This window comes from Oncorhynchus clarkii, chromosome 23 (assembly GCF_045791955.1).
Source record: "Oncorhynchus clarkii lewisi isolate Uvic-CL-2024 chromosome 23, UVic_Ocla_1.0, whole genome shotgun sequence".
Taxonomy (NCBI): domain Eukaryota; kingdom Metazoa; phylum Chordata; class Actinopteri; order Salmoniformes; family Salmonidae; genus Oncorhynchus; species Oncorhynchus clarkii.
Genome location: NC_092169.1, coordinates 27,941,604 through 27,958,876, shown reverse-complemented (window position 1 = coordinate 27,958,876; position 17,273 = coordinate 27,941,604). Strand labels below are relative to the sequence as shown.

Below are 17,273 nucleotides of genomic sequence, written 5' to 3'. Positions count from 1 at the left end.
ACCATCTTGAACGAGGGTCACTTGAAGTGTACTGTTAGATAGAGACGGGTGACCAGAAAGCTAGCTACAGTTTGTTTTCCTCCTGTATTGAACACAGATGATCCCGTCTTCAATTTTATTTATTTATTATTTACGTTAAAAAATACCTAAAGTTGTATTACAAAAGTAGTTTGAAATGTTTTGGCAAAGTTTACAGGTAACTTTTGAGATATTTTGTAGTCACTTTTTGCAAGTTGGAACCGGTGTTTTTCTGGATCAAACTCACCAAATAAATGGACATTTTGGATATATATTGACGGAATTAATCGAACAAAAGGACCATTTGGGATGTTTATGGGACATATTGGAGTGCCAACAAAAGAAGCTCGTCAAAGGTAAGGCATGAATTATATTTTTATTTCTGCGTTTTGTGTCGCACCTGCAGGGTTGAAATATGGTTTCTCTCTTTGTTTACGGAGGTGCTATCCTCAGATAATTGCATCGTTTGCTTTCGCCGAAAAGCCCTTTTGAAATCTGACATGTTGGCTGGATTCACAACAAGTGTAGCTATAATTTGCTATCTTGCATGTGTGATTTAATGAAAGTTAGATTTTTCTTGTAATTTATTTGAATTTGGCGCTCTGCATTTTCCCTGGCTTTTGGCCAGGTGGGACGCTAGTGACCCACATATCCCAGAGAGGTTTTAATGGATTTCTACAAATGTAAATACCACGGGAGTCTTCTTACATTTTGGGAACTTCAGTCCTATTGACCAAAACAACCATGAAAAGGTAGACTCTCTCCCTCAGTTGCCTATGCACATCAACAAAATCAACGACTAATGCTAGCCAGAGCGAGATGAGCTAAAAATCGAATTGGGCAACATTAGAAAAACCCTCAACTTTTTCAGCTAGTTAATAGTAGCCTGCTCGTCCTTCTGCAGTTTGCCTGCCAATACATGCTTGTCTCAACCCACGTTGTGACAACTGAATGGGAACTTGCCTGCCTACCTGCCCATTTGATCAATGCCAAATACATTTGATTGATAACTAGGAGATACACTAACTGTGGATAACAAGTTCAGCCTAGCTAGCAAAGCGATTCACATTTCTTGCTAGCTAACAAAATTACACCTGCATCTCTAGCTGTAGCCACCCAAAAATTATATGAGGGGGGAAAATTAAGACACTCTCACCCACTCCTCCAATGACATGACATCCTCCTAGCAGCTAGCTAGCTAACTTGAGTCTGGGTTTTTAGCTTGCTTAATAAATATCTAGCTACATAAATAGATTCGCTAGCACAGGGGTGTCAAACTCGATCAGCACACGGGCCATATTAAAAATCACAACGACTTTGCGGGGGACCGAAACTGGCCATTGTTTTATTAGAAAAAATATGTCCCTTTATAATCCCTTTATAATGCCCACAATATTTGTCCAGGCTTTGCTGCTTTGCTTGCAGATGTGCATAATATGCTGCTAGTAACCGGAAAGTTCCAAGTTCAAACCCCCGAGCTGACAAGGTACAAATCTATCGTTCTGCCCCTGAACAGGCAGTTAACCCACTGTTCCTAGGCTGTCATTGAAAATAAGAATTTGTTCTTAACTGACTTGCCTAGTTAAATAAAGGTAAAATTAAAAAGGTACAATTTTAAATAAAATAAAAGTATTTAATAACTTCAAATAACAAAAAAGGTAGCTTTAGGTTGTTGTAACAGGACAGATTTGATTTATTTTTGTCCAAAAGCTCAAGTCACTTGTCCAAAAATAAAACATGGTCTGTAACACAATGGCCAAAAAGGTGAATGAAAAGTTATGCAAATAACGACTTCACAAAATAACCATTATTATAACTGGTATTGACAATAGAAGGCACCCTTATCAACGGGTTGGTCATTTGCGGTTATACACAAGTGCCTGTGTGAAGTTATTTTAGGACATCGGACATAACAATGATGCATTAATGAATGCTAAATAGTTAACTAGCGAGATAACAACCAGCCAAGCGTTCATAATAAAAATGTGTTCATAATAAAAACAGCCAAGCGACACAATGTTTTGAATTGGCACACATGCAGGTGATACACATACCATTACCTTTCCAGGATTTTCGTTGCTTTAACTGGGCAAAAAACTCCATCAATTATCATCAAAAAATTTGCAAGTGACTCAATGGAAATTATCAGCAAATGTGGCTTGCTTTGATCTCAAACTCAACTCGCAACTGCATGATTGAAAGACTGCTCGTACCTGTCAATGCAGGCCTACAATAATGAAACTCTCATGGGCTCTGCAGAAATTGAGAGGACAGTGAGTAAAACATTGCATCCGGATCAGCCCAATTGTTTGATTTTGTGTACATAATTATTTTTTTCCTGACAACTTAAATCTATAATTCCCTTGCCCAACAATTTTCATGTCGGGCCCTGTGTAACATTTTTTTTGTACTGCATGGATTACCGGTGTGATTGAATGCAGCATTGCTGTTTGGTGCATTCAAAATGTATTGTCGTTGAGTGGCCAGCCAAGTAGGCTTGGGCAGAGTACTGGGGTATTTCGAAATAGCCATGGGATGGTTTTTCTATATCGTTGAAACAATTTAAAAAAATGTTTTTCCTTACATTTGGATATTTAACAATTTAAGTAAATACCTGCAGTCAAATTGTGCAATACGTTAGGAGATAAAACAGATTACATTTTTCACTTCACCGGTCATATTATTTTACAGTATGAAGCTTACCACAGTTTTCCAGAACAGTTGAGCCAGTCAAGTGTTTTTGTCAATAGCACAATGGAGAAAGCGGGAGCAGGTGAGTCCAGCTGTGTATTGATTGGTTGCGTTTTACATTGAAAGTCGTGTTTTTTGTGAGTGATCATGTGTATATATAGAGTGGGGCAAAAAAGTATTTAGTCAGCCACCAATTGTGCAAGTTCTCCCACTTAAAAAGATGAGAGGCCTGTAATTTTCATCATAGGTACACTTCAACTATGACAGACAAAATGAGAATTTGACAAAGCATGACAATGATCCCAAACACACCGCCCGGGCAACGAAGGAGTGGATTTTTAATGAATTTATTTGCAAATTATGGTGGAAAACAAGTATTTGGTCACCTACAAACAAGCAAGATTTCTGGCTCTCACAGACTTCTTTAAGAGGCTCCTCTGTCCTCCACTTGTTACCTGTATTAATGGTACCTGTTTGAACTTGTTATCAGTATAAAAGACACCTGTCCACAACCTCAAACAGTCACACTCCAAACTCCACTATGGCCAAGACCAAAGAGCTGTCAAAGAACACCAGAAACAAAATTGTAGACCTGCACCAGGCTGGGAAGACTGAATCTGCAATAGGTAAGCAGCTTGGTTTGAAGAAATCAACTGTGGGAGCAATTATTAGGAAATGGAAGACATACAAGACCACTGATAATCTCCCTTGATCTGGAGCTCCACGCAAGATCCCACCCAACTCAACTCGTCGTGTTTGGAGGACAAAGAATGCTGAGTTGCATCCAAAGAACACCATACCTACTGTGAAGCGTGGGGGTGGAAACATCATGCTTTGGGGCTGTTTTTCTGCAAAGGGACCAGGACGACTGATCCGTGTAAAGGAAAGAATGAATGGGGCCATGTATTCTGAGATTTTGAGTGAAAACCTCCTTCCATCAGCAAGGGCATTGAAGATGAAACGTGGCTGGGTCTTTCAGCATGACAATGATCCCAAACACACCGCTCGGGCAACGAAGGAGTGGCTTCGTAAGAAGCATTTCAAGGTCCTGGAGTTGCCTAGCCAGTCTCCAGATCTCAACCCCATAGAAAATCTTTGGAGGGAGTTGAAAGTCCGTGTTGCCCAGCAACAGCCCCAAAACATCACTGCTCTAGAGGAGATCTGCATGGAGGAATGGGCCAAAATACCAGCAACAGTGTGTGAAAACCTTGTGAAGACTTACAGAAAACGTTTGACCTCTGTCATTGCCAACAAAGGGTATATAACAAAGTATTGAGATAAACTTTTGTTATTGACCAAATACTTATTTTCCACCATAATTTGCAAATAAATTCATAAAAAAATCCTACAATGTGATTTTCTGGATTTTTTTTGTCTCATTTTGTCTGTCATAGTTGAAGTGTACCTATGGTGAAAATTACAGGCCTCTCATCTTTTTAAGTGGGAGAACTTGCACAATTGGTGGCTGACTAAATACTTTTTTGCCACACTGTAGTTTTCCTTCACAGAAAATACATTAGTGCAACACATTCGGCAGAAAATAGCTTCATTGTCATCAGATGACAACAGAAATGCAACAGTATTTGACTGTCAGCCACACAAGTAAATGAGCTTACAATGAAAAAGCAAGACGTTTTTTTGCAAAAAACCTAGGCATGGCCATCATATTTCTAATGTTTATCATAGCAATAATGTAAACAGCTACGTTTCCTGTTTTGCTTAAAGTTTATCTTGCATTTCACCAAGAAAAGTAGGCTGGCTACACTGAGAAAAGGATGGAGAAAAGTAATGGTGGAAAAAGTACCCAATTGTCATACTTGAGTAATTTTCTATTAACATATCTTTACTTTTACTCAAGTAAAAGTGAGTCACCCAGTAAAATACTACTTAAGTATCAAAAGTAAATGTAATTGCTCAAATATACTTACAGTTGAAGTCGGAAGTTTATATACACCTTAGCCAAATACATTTAAATTCAGTTTTACCCAATTCCTGACATTTAATCCTAGTAAAAATTCCCTGTCTTAGGTCAGTTAGGATCACCACTTTATTTTAAGAATGTGAAATGTCAGAATAATAGTAGAGAATGATTTATTTCCGCTTTTATTTCTTTCATCACATTCCCAGTGGATCAGAAGGGTACATACACTAAATTAGTATTTGGTAGCATTGCCTTTAAGTTGATTAACTTGGGTCAAACGTTTTGGGTAGCCTTCCTCAAACGTTCTCACAATAAGTTGGGTGAATTTTGACCCATTCCTCCTGACAAAGCTTGTGTAACTGAGTCAGGTTTGTAGGCCTCCTTGTTCGCACACGCTTTTTCAGCTCTGCCCACAAATTTTCTATAGGATTGAGGTCAGGGCTTTGTGATTGCCACTCCAATACCTTGACTTTGTTGTCCTCAAGCCATTTTGCCACAACTTTGGAAGTATGCTTGGGGTCATTGTCCATTTGGAAGACCCATTTACAACCAAGCTTTAACTTCCTGACTGATGTCTTGAGCTGTTACTTCAATATATCCACATAATTTCCTCATGATGCCATCTATTTTGTGAAGTGCACCAGTCCCTCCTGCAGCAAAGCACCCCCACAACATGATGCTGCCACCCCCGTTCTTCATGGTGGGATGGTGGTCTTTGGCTTGCAAGCCTCCCCTTTTTTCCTCCAAACATAACAATGGTCATTATGGCCAAACAATTCTATTTTGTTTCATCAGACCAGAAGGCATTTCTCCAAAAAGTATGATCTTTGTCCCCATGTGCCGTTGCAAACAGTCTTCTGGCTGTTTAATGGTGGTTTTGGAACAGTGGCTTCATCCTTGCTGAGTGGCCTTTCAGGTTATGTCAATATAGGACTCACTGCACTGTGGATATAGATACTTTTGTATCTGTTTCCTTCAGAATCTTCACAAGGTCCTTTGCTGTTGTTCTGGTATTGACTTGCACTTTTTGCACCAAAGTAGGTTAATCTCTAGGAGACAGAACGCGTCTCCTTCCTGAGCGGTATGACAGCTGCGTGGTCCCATGGTGTTTATTCTTGCATACTATTGTTTGTACAGATGAACGTGGTACCTTCAGGCATTTGGAAATTGCTCCCAAGGATGAACCAGACTTGTGGAGGTCTACAATTTTTTCCTGAGGTATTGGCTGATTTTTTTTGATTTTCCCGTGATGTCAAGCAAAGAGGCACTGAATTTGAAGGTAGGCCTTGAAATACATCCACAGGTACACCTCCAATTGACTCAAATGATGTCAATTAGCCTATCAGAAGCTTCTAAAGCCATTACATAATTTTCTGGATTTTTCCAAGCTGTTTTAAGGCACAGTCAACTTATGTAAACTTCTAACCGACTGGAATTGTGATACAGTGAAATAATCTGTCTGTAAACAATTGTTGGAAAAATTACTTGTCATGCACAGAGTAGATGTCCTAACCGACTTGCCAAAACTGTAGTGTGTTAACAAGGAATTTGTGGAGTGATTGAAAAATGAGTTTTAATAACTCCAACCTAAGTGTATGTGAACTTCTGACTTTAACTGTAAGTATTAAAAGTAAACATATAAATCGTTTCATATTCCTTATATTAAGCAAACCAGACGGCACCATTTAATTGAATTTTTCTTTTTCTTTACGGGTAACCAGGGGCATACTCCAACACTCAGACATAATTTAATATGTGTTTAGTGCAGGCCTGGGCAAAGGCATACAGCCCCTGGCCTGATTCAATACGGCCTGCGGAATCATACTCAGATCCCCCCACACCATTTTAATTTTGTATTTATTTATCTTTGTTTAACTAGGCAAGTCAATTAAGAACAAATTCTTATTTTTAATGACGGCCTAGGAACAGTGGGTTAACTGCCTGTTCAGGGGCAGAACGACAGAGTTTTACCTTGTCAGCTCGGGGATTTGAACTTGCAACCTTCCGGTTACTAGTCCAACGCTGTAACCACTAGGCTACTCTGCCACCATGACTGACCCACCGCCAAACCGGTCATGCTGGAGGATGTTGCAGGCAGCAGAACGTTCTCCACTGCGTCTCCAGACTCTGTCACGTCTATCACATGTGCTCAGTGTGAACCTGCTTTCATCTGTGAAGAGCACAGGGTGCCAGTGGCGAATTTGCCAATCTTGGTGTTCTCTGGCAAATGCCAAATGTCCTGCACGGTGTTGGGCTGTAAGCACAACCCCCACCTGTGGACGTCGGGCCCTCATACCACCCTCATGGAGTCTGTTTCTGACCGTTTGAGCAGACACATGCACATTTTGTGGCCTGCTGGAGGTCATTTTGCAGGGCTCTGGCAGTGCTCCTCCTTGCACAAAGGCGGAGGTAGCGGTCCTGCTGCTGGGTTGTTGCCCTCTCCTACGGCCTCCACGTCTCCTGATGTACTGGCCTGTCTCCTGGTAGCGCCTCCATGCTCTGGACACTACGCTGACAGACACAGCAAACCTTGGCATTGATGTGCCATCCTGGATGAGCTGCACTACCTGAGCCACTTGTGTGGGTTGTAGACTCTGTCTCATGCTACCACTAGAGTGAAAGCACCGCCAGCATTCAAAAGTGACCAAAACATCAGCCAGGAAGCATAGGAACTGAGAAGTGGTCTGTGGTTATCACCTGCAGAACCACTCCTTTATTGGGGGTGTCTTGCTAATTGCATATAATTTCCACCTGTTGTCTATTCCATTTGCACAACAGCATGTGAAATTTATTTTCAATCAGTGTTGCTTCCTAAGTGGACAGTTTGATTTCACAGAAGTGTGATTGACTTGGAGTTACATTGTGTTGTTTAAGTGATCATCTCTTACGGATTCCCACCTCTCAGCTATCCTGCGCATAGCGACGTCAGAAACTACTGACTCCACTGCTCTAGTCAATGCCCATCAGAGACGTCACTGATTTGAGTAGTTTAAATGTAATGTTGAGCTCTCTTGTTTTTGTGCATACCCATTAACAAGAGTTATGTCCGTGTACTTTTCCCTCCATGTAGTTCATTGCATGTTTAATAATGAAAATACCTAACAAAAGGAGAACATGGATGTGGGTTATTTCTGCACCTTCCCAATTATACCATAGATCTGTGTATAATGACGAGATGCTCATGTCTGCGCACTAACAATGAGTCGTTCCCACACTACGTCAGATTTAGTCTTTTACAATTATGACATATCACATTGTGCAATGTTACCAAATCATGATCTTGATATCAACCTGTACGATTTGCTTCAGTTTTGTCGTCATAACCTCGCATGCCAATCACAGAATATGTCAGCCGACGTAAGCTATGTCAACTGCAGCGGTGTATGTTCCATCAAAGCAGCGCAAGCCTCACTCTATGCATATCCGCGAGTGAAGTGAGTTTGAAAATGCTGGAAGTATGCGTTTTAGAAATAGTTTTCACATGCATACTTCATATGCCTGAACTCAGAAAGAAATGGTCACTGTGGAAGAACATTTATTTTGATTTGCCGATTTTGTGACTTTACAAAATCCCGTTAGGTAGCCTAATTTTAAGATGTCATGTAGTAGGCTGAACAAGATAATTAGGGCCGTGTTCCTATTGGTCAGTCACCGGGATCGGCTCATAACACCAACCACACTAGGGCATACACGATAAAGGCTTGACATTTCTGATGTTGCCAGAACTTTGTCGGAGCCTACGACCACACGTGTAGCTGTACTTAATTGGCAGACCTAGACCCTGTCACACTGAACAAGCCAAGTCATCCGACAACCATTTACTACCTAAGCGTTTGGGACGGCAAAATCATAGCCGGCGGGCCTTATAGCTGAGAACCTTTGGGATAAAACAACATGACTTGTTAATGCCTTAGATTCTGGAGAGCAAGCTAGCTATGAGTTTCAGTTTGCATGTAGGTGTAGCCTTAACATTACATGTCATCAGATGGTTTGTTGCTTGCCAGAAGCACGTCCCCACAGCATTTTGCACTTTCCTTACCTAAATTTAACTTGGTTACTTATTTTTCTCTGATTGTAGGGAAATCCTTCAGTAAGAGATTCAAATGACCTCAAACAGTAGGCCTAACTGTGCTGCTATTCTAAAAGGTAAATTATGTGTACACCTTTCATGCTTTGAATAGCTTGCCTAACTAGCTACATGTGAATTAAGTATGGGGGTTTGATCTTTCCTCTAGATGTTGTTGCCTACGTTGACGTGTGGTCATCAAGTAAAACAGAGAATTACTCTAAACCATTCATCCAGCAGCTGCAGGATATGGGAGTTGAGGTGAGTTACCCTTTTATAGCTACACTGCTAACTAACTACACAGAAGTTTGTTTTTACTATGTGCCGTTTCACATTGTGATTTTCCCTGTATAATTCCAGGTATCAAAAACCTTCAATAAACAAGTCACCCACGTAGTCTTTAAAAATGGCCATCAAGCCACCTGGAATAAAGCCAAGAAGACTGGTGTGAAACTTGTGTCTGTCCTTTGGGTGGCCAGGTAAACCTCAAGCTTAATTTCTGTGTATATTCTTTATTTTCTTTAAAGTGCATGATCACAGCAATGGCAACAATGTATCTTCAATATACTTTGGTCTGGTGATGACAAGTTAGTGATATGGCCAAAAAATTGCAATTTTTGCAATTATTACACCAGCCACAAGGTGTCACTGACTGACAAATAAAATAGTTGGGCGCTCTGTTATCCTATCACTCATGTTGTTTTTGTTTATTAATGCAGATGTAAAGATGATGGTGAACATGTTAATGAAGAGTTGTGTCCGGCATTAAATGATGAAGTTAATCCAGCGCTCAAGAAAAGGGTGGTAAGCAAATGTACAATTCTTTGCTAGGTTAAAATAATTACTGTACATAACTTCATAACTTCTTTGATCACTGTCAACTACTTGGCTGTCTGGAGTTAAACTATATTTATTTTATTTCTTAAAAATTGTAATAGTTGAGCAAGGACTTTTTGCCAAAGAACATGAATAATTTGTCTATTGGTTTAATAAGTGTGTTTATTGAAAGGGTCTTAAGTATTTTTATGAGATTCATCCAAATACAAAATAATATTATATATTTTCTTTCATACAGCATCGTTGTATGCAGCCAAGAGACACCCCTCAGAGGACCCCTGAGAATGACAGGCGCTTGAAAAAAAAACTGGACAAGATGATCAAAGACCTAGTGCCAAAATCACCTCTTAGTAAGAAATCTCTCCTCATGGCTGACATTTTGTGCGTGGATGTGGTTTCATAATGAAATGTATTTCTGTATAGTTACAGATGTGTCCCCTTACATTATTGATGAAGAGAACGGAATAGTTTACAGTCCTTCTATGAAAAGGTCTGAGTCCATGGCACAGCGCCTGAAAGAAATGAGAGAAAAAAGGGAAAACATCTCCCCGACAGGTATGTTTTATGTCTATGGCCAATTGTTTGATTTTTATAGTATGTTTAGCACCTGCAAAACATGGGCCAGAGTCTGTGAAAGAGCTGAGATATGTGGCAACTCTAGTTAATGATTTCTCTCAGCTTCACAGATAAAATCTAGGTTATCACCTGAGCTCAAGCCTCCTCTTGGGAATACACCATCCCGCTCTTTTTTGCAACAACTGTGTAAGTACTTGGACATAAGATGCATTGACGCTGTCATTTATATAATGCTATAAGTTTCAGTGTCTTTTCTAATTCTCATAATGACATATCTTTCCCTATGCAGATGAAGAACCGGATGAGGATTTTAATGCATCTGTTGGCTCAAATAAGACAGATGGAGAGAAGCAACATGTTGACACCATTGAAATACAGCACAAGAAAGACTTTCAGAAACCTTCGATGTCACCTTGCAGTGTTGTTCCGAGACAAAAGACAAGTCCGTTACCCAATTCACCGGCTAAAGAAAAAGCAAATAAACAAGACAAAAATCCTAAAAGGACCTCAATCAAAAGTGATGGCATCAAGAAACACAGGTCTTTAGAGAGTCCATGCCTGGATGACCTCCCGGAGGGTAGCAAGAGTGTGCAATCAGTGTTTACGTTTGACAGTTTTGTAGTGGGAAAAAATAGACGATCAACCAGCAGAAGTAACATGTCAAAAGTCACACCACCTGTTAGGAAAAGCAGAACACCACAGTCTCTTCCAGAAAGTAAGCCAACTGTTAATCTGGACATTTCTAGTCGCCGTTCTTCTACAATTTTACCAGACAACCCCAATGTGCCTAATCAAACGTCCGTAAAGATGACCACACTGAAATCAAAAGTGAGCCAACGGAGAAAATCCTTACTTCCTGCTTTGGCAAGATCTTGCACTGTCTCAAATGACTCTAATGCCGCCTCCTGTGCATATGATGATGATGATGGTGGCGTATTTGAGGACTTCTTCTCTCTAGCTAACAACCCGCGGAGACAACAAAGTCTCCTTTTGCCCCGCTTGCTCTCAGAGTCAAATGTTCTTGTTCCCTTTGAACTGGAGCCTCAGCCTAGCCCTGGGAAGCGGAAGAGGGGCAAGAGTGAAACCACAGGGTCTGAGTCGGCCAGTGCCAAAAAGAGAAAACATGGGGTGCCACGTGTAAAAGAGTCCAGCAGTGTAAGCAGCATGTTGTCTCAACACGAGCACCCACACCAGGATACAAAAGGACTTGCATCCTCAGAGGACAATAATACAAAACAAACGGTGACTAAAAGAAGTGCACAAAGCACATTGCCATTCTCCAGAGTGCCTAAAGACTCCACCGATGAACTGACTTGTGCCCCTGAGAAGCAGATCACGTCAACAGATCCCACACAACTTTCAAAACCAAATTTGACAGCGGCCAAAAAATCACTAGATAAGCAAAACAGTTCATATATCCTACCTCGGCACAAGGACAATAAAGGGAAAAGTAGCCCACGTTTGGAAAGTATGTGAATTCTAAAACCTAAATATTACAAGATGTTGGGATGTTACCATGTCATCAATATAATCAATGCAATAGCATTTAAGAGTGTTTTACTAATCAATATAACTGATCAACATAAACACCTTAGACTCTCTGGTAGTAATCATTTGCTGTGAAATTGGTACTGTGGTCATTCATGGTTTCATTATCCACATGAATGTTTACAATCTTTTCTCTGCAAGTGTCCCAAACTGGGGTTTTATCACAGCAACGGCACTTATTAGCCACATCAGAATTATTACCTTGATCAGTATTTTGTGAAGCAAAAGCTGAAAATATGTACTTTCATATTGGAAAATGTTTAGCCATGTAAGTTAATCATAGTGTGAATGTTTTAGTATAGTCGTGTCATTCCAGCACAATTGGAAAATTTATTAAATTAACTATTTTAATACTGATGTGACGGTACATTTTCTAATAAACAGATGTTAACCTTTCATTCCAGAATAACCTTACTGACAATATCTGTTCGCATGATAGCCGTAAACACACAAACACAAGTGAATCAGCATTCAGCAGGAAGAAAATGCACCTGTGTGTTGTTTTGTAACGTTTTCAACGTTTTCAGTTGTAGGCAGAGGAACTGCATATGCTGCAACAGCTGGTGTCACGGACACAATTTCTGACAATTTAAGCAAACAGAAAGGACAAGTCAATGTGGTGGAGAAGAGCATGGACAAAAATACAAAGGTAACCATCTAAGTTGCTGTTGTGGTGTTTGCTGTAATTGTTATAGCCCAGCATTTAAACAGACTATAAACATACAATAGCATTTTCAACAATGTTATGGTTTAGATTTTTTTTCTTAGATATCGATTAACCTGACAGTTTGTGAATTAAATACGAAACCTAAACTTTAAACTTGTCCTCTATCTCTTGGTAAAACCAAGCTGTGGAGGAACAGGCATCTTTTTGCCTTTGTGTTCCATTCCTTTTGAATACAGCTGCTCAGAAAGTGTGCAGTACACGCATGAGTATTCATGGGTAGTCTTTGAAGCTGCTGCCACGGGGGCTCTGTCTGTGTAGTCTTCAGGGGTTCCTGTGTGTTACCTCCATGTTGGTAGCACAACATCCTTGTCTGTGAAGATGCACCTGGCTCAGTCTTTGTGTTCTCTCAACCTGAACAAAACTTCAGCTTTTAACACTGGTGAAAATGTCTTTCATCTTCCCTATGAACCTTGTTTGAATTCCCATGTGAACTGTATTGCAGAATGCATAATATTCTTTCATCGTTACATGATCGAGATTAAATATTAGTTTAAATTATTAATTGTGATTTGACTATAACACTGTCATGTTACTTCTACCCCCAAATTAGTTTATGTTTAATTCCAGAAAATGGTTTACTTAGCAGGGTCTGGAAAACTGGCCACCTGTTTTACAACTGTGAAAGATGGTATTGGTTTTCTGTGCTAGGTTGCAGGTGCAACCTTCACAGAACAGCCCACGGAAGAAGAGCACTCATTATGAGGTTATGGAGTGCTTTGTTTGGATTAGACTCCATCCCCCTCAGCATCTGGACAAAGGTAGTCTTACCAAAAAAGAAGTAATGTGCAAGTGCAACAGCCATGACAGAAACTGCTTTTAGTCTCATTGTTCTTTAGACCGTATCATACGTACCAAATTTAGACAATCTATGGTTTTGTAAAATAGTTTAGAGACATTACTCATAGTGATTTTAATACTCACTAAAAGTAATTGTAAAATAACTCATATTTGGTGAAAAGTTGTTTGGGTTGATGAAGCATGGCATCTGATGTGTACTTTGTACCCTTAACAGCTAGGGGAGTTGTCCTGTATGTGTATCATTCAGCATGTGTATGATGCCCTAAAGTAGAAATTAGTTAATTTTACCTGAGTACTTGGCTCTATACGATGGCATTGTGAATGTGTCCTTAAAGAACTTCAGGAAATATGTCATAACCACTTTATTCATAGCATGCAGCCTAACCTTGTGATTGAAAATGTTCTATGCACTGCCTTTGCAAATTAACTCACTGTTCAATTGTGACAAGTTGTAATCAGATTTTTGTACTCTCAAAGGGGATTTTTCAGTTATAATTGGCCATCCCAGACCCACAGATGGATTAGGACAAGGGCCTATGGAAGTTGACCTCTTTCACTGTATGAATAGGGCCTGAGTCATTTCAGTTTGCATAGACTGACCATCAAGGGGACCTTGTCATACCCAAAAGAATTTCCTTCATTTGTGTGAGGCACATTGAAATGGAGCCTGGTGCAACAGTTCACCAACTCTTTGTCTCATGTTTATTTAGTGTGGACCCATTCTTCAACTGCTGCAAGAACATGTCAATTGCATAAGTGAAGCCAAAAATTCCCCTTGAGGAACCATTAAAACGTAGCTGCTGAAATTCCGTGTAGTTTGTTTCTTGTTGAATAAGTGAAAAGTGAATAGAACTGCTAGTGCTTTAGGGTTGTCCCCTCTAACAAAGTCCTCGTGGCCTTGTTTTGAAGTCTGAAAAGCATTCTCTTGCTCAGTAGCACACAAAATTGCTACTGAAAGCATTGTTTTACCCTGATAAATACCTTTCTTTGGTATTAGCAGCAGCTGCGTTATTTTCCATGTCACTTAATCAGCGTCATCACATTGGTGATGGTTTATGTCCATCTTAAAGATTAACTTATTTCAGCACTGAGCTAAGGACAATCCTTTGTGATTAATGACACAAACCATGCCATGCTTTACTTAAGAAATTTGAGAACTGTTTCACCAATGAATCCCTTTATGTGCATTCGTATAGGGATTTTGGGTGTGTTATGAACTCAGCACAAAAATACACGTTCCTTTTTCAGGACCCTGTCTTTCAAAGATATTTCATAAAAATCCAAGTAACTTCACAGATCTTCATTGTAAAGGGATTAAACACTGTTTCCCATGCTTGTTCAATGAACCATAAACAATTAATGAACATGCACCTGTGGAATGGTCATTAAGACACTAACAGCTTACAACGGTAGGCAATTAAGGTCATAGTTATGAAAACTTAGAACACTAAAGAGGCCTTTCTACTGACTATGAAAAACACCAAAAGAAAGATGCCCAGGGTCCCTGCTCATCTGGGTGAATGTGCCTTAGGCATGCTGCAAGGAGGCATGAGGACTGCAGATGTGGCCAGGGCAATAAATTGCAATGTCCGTACTGTGATACACCTAAGACAGCGCTACAGGGAGACAGGACGGACAGCTGATCATCCTCACAGTGGCAGACCACGTGTAATAACACCTGCACAGGATCGGTACATCTGAACATCACCCATGCTGGACAGGTTCAGAATGGCAACAACAACTGTCCGAGTTACACGCACAACCCCTCCATCAGCCCTCATACTGTCCGCAATAGGCTGAGAGAGGCTGGACCTAGGACTTGTAGGCCTGTTGTAAGGCAGGTCCTCACCAGACATCACAGGCAACAACATCACCTATGGGCACAAACCCACCGTCGCTGGACCAGACGGGACTGGCAAAAAGTGCTCTTCACTGACGAGTCGCAGTTTTGTCTCACCAGGGGTGATGGTCGGATTCGCTTTTATTGTCGAAGGAATGAGCGTTACACCGAGGCCTGTACTCTGGAGCGGGATTGATTTGGAGGTGGAGGGTCCATCGTGGTACCCTTCCTGCAGGCTCATCCTGACATGACCCTCCAACATGACAATGCCACCAGCCATACTGTTAGTTCTGTGTGTGATTTCCTGTAAGACAGGAATGTCAGTGTTCTGCCATGGCCAGCGAAGAGCCCGGATCTCAATCCCATTGAGCACATCTGGGACCTGTTGGATCGGAGGGTAAGGGCTAGGGCCATTCTCCCCAGAAATGTCCGGGAACTTGCAGGTGCCATGGTGCAAGAGTGGGGTAACATCTCACAGCAAGAACTGGCAAATCTGGTGCAGTCCATGAGATGGAGATGCACTGCAGTACTTAATGCTGCTGGTGGCCACACAAGATACTGACTTACTTTTGATTTTGACCCCCCCCCCCCCCCCTTTGTTCCGGAACACATTATTCAATTTCTGTTAGTCACATGTATGTGGAACTTGTTCAGTTTGTCTGTAGTTGAATCTTGTTATGTTCATACAAATGTTTACACATGTTAAATTTGCTGAAAATAAATGCAGTTGACAGTGAGAGGACTTTTTTTTTTTGCTGAGTTTATTGGGTATGGTAGATCAAAATGTCAATCCTCAGCTCAGTCAATATACTGTGTTAGCTTCTTCTCATCCTAATGCCTGTTTTAAACTAGCTCGGCCCCTGCCGTATGCTGCCAGTTTCCAACCCCCGCATTGCTAATATGCAACAAGCAACCTTTTTATTAGTGATCACACCTGGCCACATATTGATGTCACGGACACCCTGTTATGCCTGTAAAGCAGTCATATATGGGGCTGTGGGTTGTTTTGGCTGCCCTCTACTCAGGAGGCCTTCACCCCAGACTTCCTGCTCAGGGACTGGAGAGCGGTTCCTGACAGGAAAGAGCCTGGTCGCCCTGTCAGTCTCTCTAACTGGCGCTCAGGTGTTCAGTGCTGATGGCCTGCTGTGTGGGGGACCACGGCACTGCATCAGTACATGATATGGATGGGACAGAACCACACTAACCTACAATTATATTTCAATACCGGTGCTCTCCAGCCTGTTTATCACTGTTCATGGCCTTGGGTTTCATTTCCTTTTCACACATCAAATATGCAGATATCCTGCATGTGGTGTTTTTTGTGTGAAAATGAGCGAGATACTGTTTACCTATCCAGAGCTGTACCACTGTGTTGCCCCTCAATATCAACCTTGGAAAGCAATAAGGAAACTATTGAAAACTGAAAGCCTTTATCAATGCTATTATCCCATGGTCATTTTTAGGTGTGTACTTTGTATTGAACCTCACTCCATGCTAATGTACTCTCAAGTGCATATAATTGGTTTACATTTGGTTGATTTTTCATTTCAGACTCTAAGGACGTTAGTTATGACAAGCATGCCCACCGAGTAAGTATATCCAGTTTTAGGACACATCCACCTTTTTGGACAGCGTAACATTTGATAGTGTCTTGTTGAATCCAATGCTTTGCCTTCTCAACCTACTAACCTAGGTATTTAGAAATCTCATTTCAGGTTTTCCTCTTTTCTCCTCTGGTTCTTCAGAAAGCAGCACACAGTGACCCAGGTGGTCAGAGCTCTGGGTGGGTTCTCAGTGGTGGCCCAGGTGTGTGGGAGCACTACCCACGTGGTGTCAGGGGGCCACCGGCGGACCCTCAACATTCTCCTGGGCATTGCCCGTGGCTGTTGGATCCTCTCTTTTGAGTGGGTATGTATGTTATTTGTGTGGGTCTTTGGCAACGTGAATTAGCTAATTTTAGATGGTTTGAGTGTTAGTTGAAGAACACAACACTGTTTAGCACACGTTGTACAGTAGATTGTACATTACACATGATTTTGCCATCCATAAACTCCACAGCTCAAAAAGTCTGGCCAATGGTAAACTCTAGTAATTTTCCCCTCAACAGATTTTGTGGTGTTTGGAGCAAAGACAATGGATTCCAGAAGAACCATATGAACTTTCAGATCAGTTTCCAGCAGCATCTGTAAGTAACTGAAGATTCTGCTAATATTGTATACCATTCATATCTAAATGCATAGCCCTTGGGGTC

The 17,273-nt window shown here is 40.9% G+C and overlaps 1 protein-coding gene across 1 annotated transcript in view; it reads left to right on the top strand.

The window, feature by feature from the left end:
* Positions 1-17,273, top strand: part of LOC139381730 (microcephalin 1) — a 48,221-nt gene that overhangs the window by 4,117 nt on the left and 26,831 nt on the right. The window contains exons 2-13 of the mRNA XM_071125461.1: positions 8,709-8,776; positions 8,866-8,957; positions 9,057-9,175; positions 9,416-9,500; positions 9,772-9,883; positions 9,957-10,088; positions 10,212-10,295; positions 10,399-11,577; positions 12,185-12,306; positions 16,574-16,611; positions 16,768-16,930; positions 17,130-17,207. Coding sequence (XP_070981562.1) covers positions 8,734-8,776; positions 8,866-8,957; positions 9,057-9,175; positions 9,416-9,500; positions 9,772-9,883; positions 9,957-10,088; positions 10,212-10,295; positions 10,399-11,577; positions 12,185-12,306; positions 16,574-16,611; positions 16,768-16,930; positions 17,130-17,207 — 2,247 coding nt within the window. The 5' untranslated portion in view covers positions 8,709-8,733. The remainder of the gene's footprint in view (positions 1-8,708; positions 8,777-8,865; positions 8,958-9,056; positions 9,176-9,415; positions 9,501-9,771; positions 9,884-9,956; positions 10,089-10,211; positions 10,296-10,398; positions 11,578-12,184; positions 12,307-16,573; positions 16,612-16,767; positions 16,931-17,129; positions 17,208-17,273) is intronic.